The sequence below is a fragment of the Zootermopsis nevadensis genome, unplaced genomic scaffold, assembly GCF_977971745.1.
Source record: "Zootermopsis nevadensis isolate Lab colony 2312 unplaced genomic scaffold, Znev_1.0 Znev_ptg000001l, whole genome shotgun sequence".
Taxonomy (NCBI): Eukaryota; Metazoa; Arthropoda; class Insecta; order Blattodea; family Termopsidae; genus Zootermopsis; species Zootermopsis nevadensis.
Genome location: NW_028259133.1, coordinates 14,226,279 through 14,238,868, shown reverse-complemented (window position 1 = coordinate 14,238,868; position 12,590 = coordinate 14,226,279). Strand labels below are relative to the sequence as shown.

Sequence of the window (12,590 nt, the reverse complement as noted above, 5' to 3'; positions counted from 1 at the left end):
TTTTCTTACTTAGTTCGCGTACCACTCAACATTGGCTCGCGTACCACCAGTGGTACGCGTACCATAGGTTGATAAACGCTGCTGTATACGATATAAGCAGACAGTTTCGGTGGCTGTTGCATGAATTCTTGACCGTTTCGTCGACTCTATGTGCGGAATGTGAAAAATTACCCGGGGAAAATAAGTCATCCCAAGTCAGTATATCTTGATACCTGAGTGTTTATTTTAAATCTTAAAAAAAGATTTTATGCAGACATCTTTAGGAGATACACAAAAAGATTATTAATGTTGCATGGAATCAACGAGATTTTTGCAGAGCGCGTCGCTGTTCAAATTCATTCCCCCAATATGTGAAGGCGTACATCTCGGTATCTAGGTCAGTAGACTCCCTGGCAGGCAGAAGCTAATACGTCACAGAGCCAGTGGCATATTCCATTCATCTTACTACCCCCCCCCCTCGACCTATGTTTCTGTAAGTCTAGTCATGGTGAAGCGTGGCCACGTCTCGTGGTGGTTTTTGATGTCCGAGCGTAGTACCAGTTGACAGTTGAAGTCAGTCGCACGTCGTGTGCTAGCTTGTTCGGCATAGAGCGTGTCGTGAACTGACTCTGAAGTGTGGCCATTCTAAGACGTTTTTTTGTGACAGTTGTATCCAGCATGATTAGCCTCTCAGTACGTAAAAGCTGCGCTACGCACATCCATGGAGATAGAGGTCTGCTATGTGTTCTTTGTTTCTTGTAGCTCTGCCCTTCAGAAAGTGTCGGTAACGTAGCTTTCTAGATGTCCCTGCCTCAACTACATGACCGATGTTATTCTCAGAATTCTTCATTGAGTAAGATCGTGAACTGCGAAATTAATTTCGCTTTGTATCTGGTTTTTTTTTTTGGGGGGGGGGGGTTATTTGACGTCCCTGTCAGGAACTACGATTATGTAGCGTTGAATGATAGGATAATTAGTGAATGCTGTACTGAAAAATGTATTAAGGAAGCGGTCGTGGATTAATTTAAGGAAGTAACCTGACATTTGCGTGTACGAAGTGAGGTAAACCACGAAATACCTCATTAATAATGGCAGGTGTCGGTGCTGACATTTGAAACCTGGGCCTTCTAAATAGGAAGCAGGAGTGCTAACTGCTTGGACTCTTACGTACTCCTCAGGTCTCATTATTTTCTGAGTAGTTTGTTTCGGAACATCCCTCCCCCCATTCAAAGTTATGTGCCCCTTTTTCACAGCTGTGCAAAACAGATTGGACAAATTATTTGCTTTGTAGGCCTATGTATGTTCGCTGTTTTAGAGAGACGACTAAATAACAGTTTGTGAACTGAAAACTAAGGCACTTTTCCTTAAGAAGACTTTTTCCTCAAATCTCATAATTTTTTAACTTTTATAACCACGTTCTTTTTTCTTAAAATATTCATGATAATTTATAGACAGCCTCTGTAATGGAATGGTTTAAGTATATACAATTTTTTACTTGGATGTATAAATATTTACATTGTGTGCTTTTCCTTGCATGGCCCCATGAAGCGGCTTACGACAGTTCTGTAAAATGGGCCTATGTAATTCCAGAAAATATTATATTGTGTTTTATTAGTAGAAGTAGAAGCATGTGTATGAATCACGTTCCTAAAAAACAGGCTTCTAAAATTTCAACACAGATAATTTGAGTTAAGGTACAGAATTTCATTTCCTTCACCACGCTTATCTCCTGTCAGCATAAAGACGTATTTTGCGTGAGTTTGGAGAAATCGGTGGGGAAGGCTATTCTGGATGCATTTTCTCAGTTACTTTACCATAAACCGTAATGTTTTCTGTGTCTTGTTGCATGTGAATCATGTTCTGAATATTGTTCCTACTTTGTCACGAAACAGACTTCATTCCAGTTGTGTTAATAATAGGTGAGCCACTGAAAGGCTGTACACAGTGTTTTGTATGCAAGCTCTGGGCTTACAGATCAGCCGTGCTGAATAATGTAACCAACATAGGAGGCAGAGGCCCGATTCGGATGACAAAAGCTGCTTGTCTGTTAAGTAAACTTGTTTCTGTGCGATGTTCGGGCTTTGAAGAAGTCTCTTTTATGTGGTACTTCAACGTATGATCCAAAACATTAAACATCAGTCTTGAGTGGTTCGTATGCCTGCTCCGTGTTCAGGCTGGCTTGGTTTTGATTCGGGGCCCATTTCACTGAAGTCTTTCTTGTAAAATTGGACACATCTTTTCAGCTTCGCTAAGACAGCTGCAGCGTCCGGCTTATGAACACAACACATTTTCAACGTTTGCGCACAAGGTCATGTGTTTTCTTACAGCGACAGGCCTACGCCTATACATTTCATCAGTATCTTTAACCACTGGTTGGATAGTGTTTTGAAATAGGCTACGGCCAATGTCACACCTTGCCCAATTCATCATTCACTTTCAACCCCCCCGTTTGACCTGGTCAGTTGAGAAAGCGTCATTAACCATTTAAGGCTGTATGTCCAACAACGTTCCAGCAGTCGATAATTCATTTTGAATTTATGAATTTCGCGTGGTTGTCACAGTAAACGGGGATTATTTCCTGAAATAGCACCGACAAGTTGGTCATTGTAATGTAGCAGTGTTTTCTTTGTGGTCCGGACATATTTCTTAAATATTAGGCTCAATCAACTAAGAAGCAGCAAACATTTATATTCTCTACTGGTTTTCCGTATTGTTAATTATTTCGGTAGATGCAACGGATATCTTAAAATTATCAGTAATGACGATGCACGTTATGCGCAGTGCACAATGATAACTTCGTAATTACCATTTGTGGTTGTATAAAGTAACTGATTACTTCATGCCATAGACTGATCTGTTCTACACAACAATTTTTGTTCATAGTTTCAATGTTTATTAAGAATTCAAGTATAGCCTTCCACAGGTAACTACATCTACGTAGCCCACTCTACTAAAATAGGTAAGTCCAATTACGTAGTGACGTCGGCAACTTAAAACATGTATAGAAGTTAGTATTCATATCTATTACTTACGAACGCTTAAATAAAAACACCTAAATATGAACAATTAAGGTCGAAAAATATAGTGAATTCTTAATAAACATTGAAACTGTGATCAAATTTGTTGTGTAGACAAATTGTCTATCTAATTGTTAATTTAGTTAATATAACGAACGTCATGTAAGTGGTATCGATATATTCTGGCAGTATTTGTTGTTTCAGGCTTATTTTAGTTTCTTTTAACCATAGATGTTTCGTATAGTTTTCAAAAAACTAACTTGTTACATCAACTGCTGCATGTGTCTGAAAGTGGGACAAAACGTACAGGGTGATTAGCAGATTTGAAAGCATCAAATATCTCGTGTTCAGTGGTGTGTATAGACAGTAATTGTGAACATTACAACTGTATGGAAATTAATCAACAACATTTTGAATGGACACAAGTGTTTATTTGGGTGTTTTATAGAAACTTATTTCTAATGTTGAAACGTTTTGCAGTGTTGTCATTTTATTTCACACTTTCGTTTGTCATGAAAAGCAGAACTTATTTTCCACAATCTTACGGTTGACATGTTAAGCTAATTATCTGTTGTTAATACAAAGGCGAAGTTTTAGTCTTATTAGTTTGCAGCTCATTGTTTTAAACGTGATTAGATCTTTCTTTTCCACCGCTAAATTGTCATATTTCCATTTCACTTTTGTCTCTACAATGTTTCCAGGTGACTATGTGAACAGTGCATAATAGGAAACAAGTGAGTCGGTAACTTTTTGATGTGATTATTGAGGTTGTTTTCCGATTGTTAGAAAAGGTTGTAGTCACGGTAACGCGTTGGCAAATTAGGACACACGGTCCTTTCATGTGAATGATTATTGATAAAGTTTAAATGAAACCAGAGAGGGTGAAAATAACAATTTCCTGCTACATCCTCTTCTGACAACAGCGCCGCCAGTGTGTTTTGTTTGAATGACGAGTGCCAGTTGGCTGATATTTCACACGTGTGTAGGTATGAATGGAAGAGAGAGACAGCAAGATGTAAAGCATTTCGTTCGCTCCAGGCTGGCTTGAAACTTACCATATACTTATTAATAATTATGATTATATTATTTTAATGATTACAAATCTTCTTTAAACAAATTCAAGAAAAAATTAAAGATATGTATGAAAGAATTCGCATAGAAAATTATTATTTTGTAATTCACGAAGACTTGCCGGTAGTGATTATAAACCAGAAAGAAGCCATAAACACAGAAATGTAGAAAGATATATTCCACGTGTTAAATGGGTCAGTTGGCTTCCCCGCATGGCGTGTCCTCGGGTTTCGATTAGAGGAATGGGCTTTCAGGTGTGGATTTACACAGGGCTTCGGACTGTATTTAGATTTCAGATGATGTAAACGAAGGAAAATGGACAAGAGACTAAGAACTCTAAATATCTTAAGTATCTTCAAGTCAGGTTTTATTAAACCGATAGCAAGCAAATTATATTGGCAGTATCAGAGGTCAGATATGTGCATGTGTAGCACTGAACGTGCATACGTTTATACAGATGTATATGAAAATGGGAATGGGAATGTTCTCTTAAGAGATCAACGTATCGTATATAGGAAAATATCAGCGGTTTAACAACAAAGGTAAAATTGGTGTGAAATAAATATTTGTGGAAAAATGTGATGCTACAAAAGACTAGGAAATGGAGCGTATATTCGATCATTTCCTCAAGTGCCACAAGAATATTTTTATTTTGAGGTTCTTTACAGAGCTAGAAAGAAAATAAACTTTCAGAATGCTAGTTATGTCGAAGACTGTACATAAAATGTGTAGTTGTGTTTGGTTTAGAATAATAAACTTCGAAAAAGCTATAACTGCACGTAAACTTCTGTTGGCAGAAACAGACGTAATCAGTTTATTCAGATTTTAATTGATAGACAATGGCAGTAAAGTACACTTATTATCCTGTTTTTTTTAGAGTAGCTGTGATACTGACCACTCATTTATAATCTATACATTGTGCGCTACATGCCACGCCCTTTTCAGCATCCTTGATTAGATCATCCTAATATTCGGTGAAGTATACAAATAATGGAGCTTCTCATTATACTGTATATTTGCATCCCCTGATACTTCAGCTCTCCAACTTCAAAATCGTCTCCCAAGCGCCGTTTTAAAACTCACTGTTTTTCGTTAACCTGAGAGACAAAATTTCACACCGAAACAAAACATATTTGACCGATGAGAATCGAAATGAATTACGCACGGAATTTTCTAGTATAGACCATCATTCATGCTGTCTAATAGCATCTTACGTGTTTTGGTTATCATAATAGCCCCTCTTTGGTTACGCAAGCTTAGGTGATTATATGGACCACAATCGCGAATTCGTTTAGCAACATACCAGCATAAAAGTTATTATATTCTTCTCCTCTGCTTAGTTTAGGACCAGCCGTCTAAACCCATACGGGATATGAGTATCCATCGCTTATCTTGTGTGTTAGATGATCAGAGCTACTGTTATGGCAGAAGTTCGCTGGAGTTTTTATTGATTCTGGTTCCATAATGGTTCTACCAGTCAGCCAATGGGAAAAGTTCTCATCCTGTGAAATCTTCAGAAGTTTCCTTACGATATTCTGCAGCGGGATGGGTGAGGAGGCCATGCCTCTGTTGCAAGAAGTTTGCTCCTACTTGGTGAAATCTAGTGGGAGGATAAAATGGACAGTTAATTTCATACACTCGCACTGAAAGTACAGGCAAAGCAGAATATACATGTGGTACAAGACAAATTTATATCGGTAGCTAGTGCTTGATAACTTGCATGGGTTCACTAGTGAACTCTGTGACCTGTATCCAGAGCTCGAACACCTTTGTGAGTCCGATAATTTTCTGCTGGTTTCTGTACAACCTACAGTAAAAATGTTTACCTTCAGAGTACTACCATAAAGCTAATAATAAAATCGATTTTTGAACTATTTGGATACAGCGTTTAATTATAATAAATAATTAGCGTGAAGTTCAAAGTACTGGGCTGGGAAGTAATTTTTAAATATGGAAAGTATATGCTTCCCTGTAGGATTTGAGGTTTTGACGGCGATGAGTCTGAAGATGACTGTCTATATGCTTCGCTGTCTACTGCCTCTGCCATTTATGACGGACGTCGAACTCGCGTATTCGTCCTTGCTATTGTACCTGTGGTTAGGACATAGTCATGTTTGGGATGTATTTTATGGAGGAAATCAGACGAATTGTGGGATTCAACCAGAAATTCGAACACGTGTCTCCTACCCCATTATTAACAATCTATGATCTCGTTTTACTACACTTGAAAATGTCTGATGTGGGTGTTCTGTTGTTAAAATCAGAACAGGGAAGAGAGTTAGACATTTATGTTACGATTGAATTTCGAATATATGCTGTTATATCTTCAATATGTAGCGTGTTCTGTTCTGTTTAGCCACAAGCTTCCGACATCGTTTAGAAAGTTTCCGTCCTGGCTGTACTGCTGTGCTACCCGTCGTGTTAGTCTGGTCTAAATGGCAAGACAGTTTCAGTCTTTCCGGTTTTGTCTTCAGATAAACATTTCGTATTCCAAGAAGCATCAATTCTGAATTATATGATCTTTCGTACGTTATAGGAACGGAATATGGGGGGAAGCTTCGAAACTTTTATTTCTTTGATTTCAGAAATTACATTTATTGAACTTTCTTCTCTCTTCACATTTTTTATCTTCAGTGTCCTTTACGACTTGCAAGTTTGTTAAATTATCCATCATTATCCTTGGTGATATGGGTTCTAAATATTTAGTGAAAACTGTGGTCTCCAAACAGTTCTGGATATTAAAGATTTTGATAATATTTGCAATTAATCAAGGGAAAAATTACATCATAGAACCGCACATCAGTGTGTATCGTTATCACTATTACTATTGTTACTCCACCAATAAAAGTAGACGAATTTTGGTGGGACTTGATGTTCTTACGACGGCGAGTATGAAGATGTCTTCAGGGTTGTTGCGTCGCGTAGTCTTGTAGATATTAACCGACGTTTCAGAGTGGCTTACATCCCTCGTCGTTAAGGTCATGATGATGGTAAATGTAACCACCAAGCTGATTAATGTCTCTAATGATGTCGGCAGGAAATTCCTCTGAAATGTCGGTCAATATCTGGAAGACTAAACGCGTTGCCTGTACTTAAGTCGTTTTAGGTAATTATAAAATTAAAACTGCAGGGAGTGCCCCATTTTGTGTCGACGGGCGTGAACCACCAGTGAATATTAATGATATTGTTTCTTTGTTTCAGGTAAGTGTCGTGTTGTGGTTGCGTGTCAGCTTGTGAGTATACAAAATAGCGAGTAATTGGGAGGATCCTTGGTTTATGAAATTAATTTCTCCCTGAAATATTGACAATAAGTCTTGTGTACTCGCTGGAAGTGAAGCTGGAAGACATGTGCCAGTCCCCCCACCCCCGTCGCCAAAAAGAGAACCGTTAGTCAGACTGACTTTTCTACTGAAGATGAAACTGAAATTTTACAGATGTGTAACTTTGATTATTTTGCACTGTTACCCAGGCTTAAATGACTTTGAGTATATTCCAAGAATATTTTGAATTCGTAAAATTACTATATCCGCTTTAGACTATATTCATGGAATGATAAACGAATAAACAGTAATAATTAATTTTTGGTGTTTGTATTTTTACACCTAAGTACCGTAAAAACTGACACGTGTCCTCACCAACTGTAAGAGCAAAGAAAATATAATATAACTTTCTAGTTAGTTTTATTTTTGGTCTACGCTAGCAGCACTAGTCTTCACTGCAAAACCATAGTTACCATTTCGCAAGTCTGTCCCTCCAATATACACGTACTTTAATGAGGAAATTAACTGCAGGCTTGATATTAGGAAGATGTCTTTGAAATAAATTATATGCTTACCTGTAGATTTGTGATATTCTTGCAGCAAGGCACTTTATAAACAGATGAACCTACGCAGCATTGTGGGTATGAAAATAAAATTGTTAACAATACCAGCCTTGTTTCTCGTTGTAGTTTAAAAACCATTAGTACTTAAGTAGAGCCATTACCACAGAGAGCGGGAGGGGTGTTATTTATGCAAGAAACTCTATGACCTTATGCCAAAATACACGAGCGAGTTGTTCGGGCGGACATAAATCAAAATTCCCTCATTTTAGAGAGAGAAAAAGAAAGGCGAGGCGTACGCCGGGATGAATATGCAACCAGTGCCGCCGGGTACGTGATACTGCGTTAAAGTGATGGATTTATTATAGTGTTCGTTGTCATCGTCATCACCGGCAAGCATTTATTCCAGCGTAACCCTCTCCTTTAATAATATAAAGAGTAATGATCAGTACGTGTGATAGGCAATGGTGCTTAGACTTAAACGTACGATCAACTTCCTTCCCCTGGCATGTCTGCACAGGCACGGCGTGTTCCCTCGGCTGCTGTACTGCTAGTAGGGTTGTCTTAGTAGGGTCTGTAGGGGCGCGTAATTGCCCTGTACTTAGATAACCGCAAAACCAAAAGACACTCTTAGTTTCTTACCACTGTAACTGACCACACACATATATAACGTTACTAAGTAGCCGAGTTAACGTTCTAAAGAAATTAATAGTCACTAAGATAGTAAAGAAAAACCTCTGTCATTTATGGAAATTGCAGGTTTGTTTGTTCGTACAAATAAAATACATATATTTTATACGCTCCAGCTTAGGTCTTGGAGTCCGTTTTAACATTAACTTCATATCTCACCTGGTTCTCGCCTGGAAGTTTGCCAGTGTTATATTCATAGGCCTTGCGTGGTCTACATTCGTCGCTTATCAAGTCTATCTTGATTTGATCACCCTAATAAATGAAGAGTAGACATTAAAAACATTCTTGTGAAATGGTTGGCAACCCCTGCTCCTTTCCATCAGCCACGTCTCTTTCCCTATTGGATAGCACCCCGTTCCTCTGAGCGTCCCCTCTTACTGGCCTCCAACTGCGTGTTCCATATAAGAGCCCTCTAATTCCCCCAGAGACATTCACTCTGAAGATGGTAACTGCGGTGTTTACCGAAACGTTGAAAAACATTTAGAATTCTATGCGACTTAGTCCCGAAAGCGAAGTTATGCATTACGTTTAACAGAATTCACCTGTGTATCCCTCTCGACTAGGGTTTGCATTATTAGTTTGTTTGTTAAGGATCATATTTCATCTGCTTAATTTATTGCTAAATAGTAGGATAATTGGTGAATGATGAGTTAGAGAGGGCGTGGAAGTAAGCGATCGATGGCTGCTTTCAGATACTACCCTTTTTACCTGAAAGGACGAAGGAAAACAACGAAACATCTCTAATTAAAGCTTCTGCTCGGACCCTCCCGAACACGAAACACGAAGCATCGGTCTCGTAATTCTTTGAGCTTAAGTCGGAAGTGATTTAGGAAAACTGAAGGTGTGTATGATGTATCATATACCAATCATATTAAACGTAAGACAGTTTCGGAGGATGGGTGGGACACTAATGTCGGATATCTGACGAGAAAATCTTGTTTTTCCTCTAGTCCTGTCATAATTTTCTTATATGTATATGTTATCGTAAATACCCGAAATTCGTCTAAAACAGTTTTACCTAAGCGAAACTATAAACTCTTATTGCTGTTAGGAAATTGGTTAGTTCGGATCAGGTTAGGTTAGGTTGTCTTCGGTATTATACTTTTGCCTGGGGCTGATTTTGTTTTAGTAACTTATACGTACAACTCCGGACATCTATTTCCAGACACAAACCTTTGCCGTTAATGACTACCAGTATATGCTGTTTAGTACTTCATATATTTTCAAATGAAGTCATTTTTCTTGAACTGGGTATCATTTCATGTTGCCTTGGAATTTACACCAAGAATGGTGCGTCTGTGGGCAGCCCAAATCTGTTATTTCCACCCTCTGAATTACCCATCACCGGTAACGAAGGTCACGCACTTGGCCGAATTGCTGATTTATATACTGTAAGTATAGAAATTTGCTTTATCGTGTTTTGGAAACGTACGTACCTCGCAAGTGTTACGCCTTGACGTTCGTATTTGGTTGGGTATTTCGGTCTATGTTCAGTTATAGATTAATAACACGTATGAGGATTTGTATGGGGACTGGATTTCTACAGAAAACTATCGGAAAACATTAATTATACAGACTTTGTCATCGCCAGTTGGTGTCATAACACGCAGGTTGCTTAGCTCAGAAAGGCTAGTTATTTCGACAGTTAACTGACAGATGTACGTAATGTGTTCTGGAAAGTTTGGAATGTGCTGAAACAAATATTTCAGACTGTTCAAAATAATAGCAGTTTTGTTATTTTTAACTTCCAAACCTATGAGTGGCGCTGGAAACGCATCTCAAACTTTTGCTGAGGTTGGGAATACGTGGAGCTTTACCTCACATCCCACATACGTATCTGCGATAAAGTATAACAGTCAGGATAAAACCGTGACTTTCACGATCATTAGAATTACGCGGCAAAGAGATCACAGGTGAGGGAGAGGTAGCAGGCAAAGAAGCATGTACCGTCTGTACTATAAACATTATTTCCCAGCGGCAATTATTTGTAGTTCGCTGTCTCAGGTAATATTTTTGGCGTACGTAATATATGAGTTTGTTTTCCTCCTACGTGCAAGCTAATAACGCAGGAGAAACGGAGGGTTTGGTTTGGTTTGGTTCGGTTCGGTTCCGATTCTTGTACAGATGCATATTTAAATCTTGTGATATTGCCATAGTTGAAGGAGAATTGAACGTGGCAGGGATGAGAATTGCATGCAAATGTTTGTTCGGACAACCTGAAAAAAAGAATCCATTTCGGGGAAAGGTCAAAATTGATGTTAAAATAGCAAATATGGTAGACAGGTGTGGCCTCGAGTTCTGTAGCAGTGGCGTACTTTAGTGAACACGGTAATGAGCTTTGGGTTTAATAAAAGACGGGACTTTTCTGAATAGATTTCCAGACAATCAGCTTCTCGCGGGAGACTGTTTGTCCTATGCTTAGATTCGCAGCAATACACATTATTGAGGATCCCTTAGACGCCCTGAGTAACAGGATTTCCTTTACGCTACACTGAATTAGGTCCGAGGTAGTACTAGGTCTCATCAGTAATAAAACCGATGTCCGTTGTGGCGCAAAGCAGGTTAAAGGTCATTGTTCTGTTACATAGAGACTGAGTCCGAGCAGACACTCGGAAACGCATTGTGAAAAATATACTGTTAACTGAAGAATATCGTGGAAATCATTTATCAAAATGAAGTTGGTCTATGGGCATTTATTTATACACTGTAACGTGAAATGAAATCGAGAGAGTTTTCTGCTTTCGCCATTCCTTAATCTTTTCAGTCGTGTTTCCCTGTGCTTTATTCTGTTGCTACGGATTGTTTCCGCGTTGCTATTCGAAGCCGGATGTAGTGGAAGTAAAGAAGTAAACACTGAGACGCTCTTCGATTAAACTGCCACCGCAGAGATAGAAAAGAAATTAGGACGAAAGAGAACTGAGTACATAGAATAATTGAATCTTCTCTTTGACGGTAATATCCTAAGCATCCGTTTTCCACTGTTCCTTTGTTTCAGTAACTCTACAATGCCTTCTGTTTTGTATACACCTTATTTCCTTCAGGTATTAATTAACTTTAAATTAAATTCCATGGAACGGTGTCTTTCTTGAGAACCTGATGGTTGCTCAGCTGATCTAGAAATTACCCGACTTCTATTTAACCCGAATGTTCAGTACTGTCTTCACACGAATCCGCTACTGGCCCTATTCTGAGTCACATGAATCTAATTTTTAATATTATCCTTCAATCTTCGCCTGTCTCTGTCAAGTTACTTCTCCCTTTCAGGCTTTGACAACAAAGAAGACACACAAACACACACTCTATTGGAATCTGCTTCAAGCTTGAAATAATCTAATACGTTATACGTCAACTCTTAAGCTTATTGGCTGAAGAAGGCACGTGACAGTATATGCGCAGAAACGTCTAAAACACAGCCTCCCTCGTTCGTGACGGCCACTTTAGGATACGAAATTACTGGTTTCGAGTTTAGGCTGAGATGCCGTAGTTTTCTTCAGTAATTACCAGAGATATCAGTATACACCTTAAAGCTTATCAATCGACAATATCCACGAGTGTAACAGGATGTTACTCTCTAGAATTCAGCAGCATTTTTTTGCATTTAGTACCGAGGTGACTGTTTTAGTTTTCGTGTCCAGCCTTCCTGATAAAGGAGCGCAGTTAGGGAATGTCAGTATGCTATAAATTTCAGTTTTATGCAGAAATATGAGTTTGACGCTGGGTGACATTTTAGACCTCATAAACAATCGTGTAGACCTACGATTAACGGGACAAGTGGTTTATTTATAACTTGTGGGAGGGCGTGTGTAACAGGGGGTTTCAAATGTGCCGAACCTTTGTTATGAGGTGCATTTTGCCCTGTGAAGGAAGTCTCCGGGACGCTAGTAGAGGGGAATGTAAGACAGTAAATGTTTTATGCGTTCAATTTCCCGCTGGGAGTCTGCGAAGCAAGATCTTAGCCCGAGCGCTAAAGGAGGTTAGTACCCTCAGGAGGATTTACCCCTTATATGAGGGGT

At 38.9% G+C, this 12,590-nt stretch overlaps 2 protein-coding genes across 9 annotated transcripts in view; both read left to right on the top strand.

Moving 5' to 3' along the window:
• Positions 1-7,591, top strand: part of LOC110829673 (CUGBP Elav-like family member 3) — a 443,424-nt gene extending 435,833 nt beyond the window's left edge. Inside the window, exon 3 of the mRNA XM_087343518.1 lies at positions 7,269-7,591. Coding sequence (XP_087199644.1) covers positions 7,269-7,304 — 36 coding nt within the window. The 3' untranslated portion in view covers positions 7,305-7,591. The remainder of the gene's footprint in view (positions 1-7,268) is intronic.
• The window catches only part of bru3 (CUGBP Elav-like family member bruno 3), a 704,578-nt gene that overhangs the window by 219,644 nt on the left and 472,344 nt on the right, over positions 1-12,590 (top strand). For 2 of the 8 annotated variants that reach the window (XM_087343420.1, XM_087343414.1), the window contains exon 1: positions 541-712. The exons of the other annotated variants lie outside the window; for them this stretch is intronic. In XM_087343420.1, coding sequence (XP_087199546.1) covers positions 701-712 — 12 coding nt within the window. In that variant the 5' untranslated portion in view covers positions 541-700. Of the gene's footprint in view, positions 1-540; positions 713-12,590 lie in introns of those variants that run through there. 8 annotated transcript variants of the gene reach the window in all.